Genomic DNA, 922 nt, shown 5'->3' on the forward strand with positions numbered 1-922 from the left:
GCCCCGCAGCTACACCGGCCGCGACTTCCAGGGCGCTCGGGCGTCGCGCAGCGAACGGTCGTGGGGCAGCGCGGCGAAGGCCGAGTGGCGCAGCTGGCAGCCTATGAAGAGGACGACGAGCGCCACAGACAGCAGCAGCAGGAAGAAGAGCAGCAGGTAGGTGGGCAGGTCGGGCTTTGTGGCCGCGCCGTCTCGCATGCCGCGCGCCGTGGCCAGCTCCAGCGGCAAAGCGCCCTCTGCCTTGACCGTGGCTGCCAGGGCCAGCGCGCCGCCTCCAGCCGCCTCCGGGCCGGCCGTGGCGTTGAACACGTCGCCGTACATGACCTGCGGGGCCGCCGACCCCGGACGGAGCGCCTCACTTGGTGTCGCGCGGACCAGCGACTCCGGGAGCCTCCATGGCGCGCCCCTCCCGCCCTGCTGCGCGCACCTGACCGGGAGCCGGTGCCTTCGGGTCAGCCGGGGCCGCGCCGCTCCCTCGCCTCCGCGCTCAGCTGCGGTCCCCGCGGGTCGGAGCTGGGTGGTCCCAAGCGCGCGACTCTCTGGCTTTCCCTGTGTCCACGCGCGGTGCCGAGTCACCCGGCTTGCGGTTTTGCAGCCAAGCTCTCGGCTCCGTCCCCCAGTTCTGGTGCGCTCCGGGCTCCCCGAGGCTGCAGCAGCGGCGAGAGGCGCCCGGGGAGTGCGGCCACAGCTCGGGTGCCCGCTCGGCGCTGGGACGCCAGGTGCCCTGAGGGCGGGTGGCGGGGAGTCCTCCGGCGCCGCCGCGGCTGCTGCGTCTCGGAGCAGGCAGTCCTGCAGCCGCGAGTCCCTGTTCAGACGCCCGGTGTGAGGCGAGCCTGTGCCCACTCGCTTTGGCTGCTTCGCTCCTGTCTTGAGCAGGAGACTGCGCTCCGAGGAGGCTCAGAGCGCGCTCAGGTCCTGGGCG

The 922-nt window shown here is 73.6% G+C and overlaps 1 protein-coding gene across 1 annotated transcript; it reads right to left on the reverse strand.

Moving 5' to 3' along the window:
* Nucleotides 1-9: 9 nt before the first annotated feature.
* On the reverse strand, nucleotides 10-826 carry SMIM32 (small integral membrane protein 32). Its single transcript, XM_077768935.1, has one exon. The coding sequence runs from the start codon at nucleotides 319-321 to the stop codon at nucleotides 10-12; it is 312 nt and encodes a 103-aa protein (XP_077625061.1). The 5' UTR covers nucleotides 322-826.
* Nucleotides 827-922: the final 96 nt, after the last annotated feature.

The sequence above is a fragment of the Crocuta crocuta genome, unplaced genomic scaffold (assembly GCF_008692635.1).
Source record: "Crocuta crocuta isolate KB4526 unplaced genomic scaffold, BGI_CrCroc_1.0 scaffold64, whole genome shotgun sequence".
Lineage (NCBI taxonomy): Eukaryota > Metazoa > Chordata > Mammalia > Carnivora > Hyaenidae > Crocuta > Crocuta crocuta.

Bases quoted from the DNA above. Each gene is read 5' to 3' on its own strand.
- SMIM32 (XM_077768935.1), bottom strand. From the start codon at position 321: ATGTACGGCGACGTGTTCAACGCCACGGCCGGCCCGGAGGCGGCTGGA.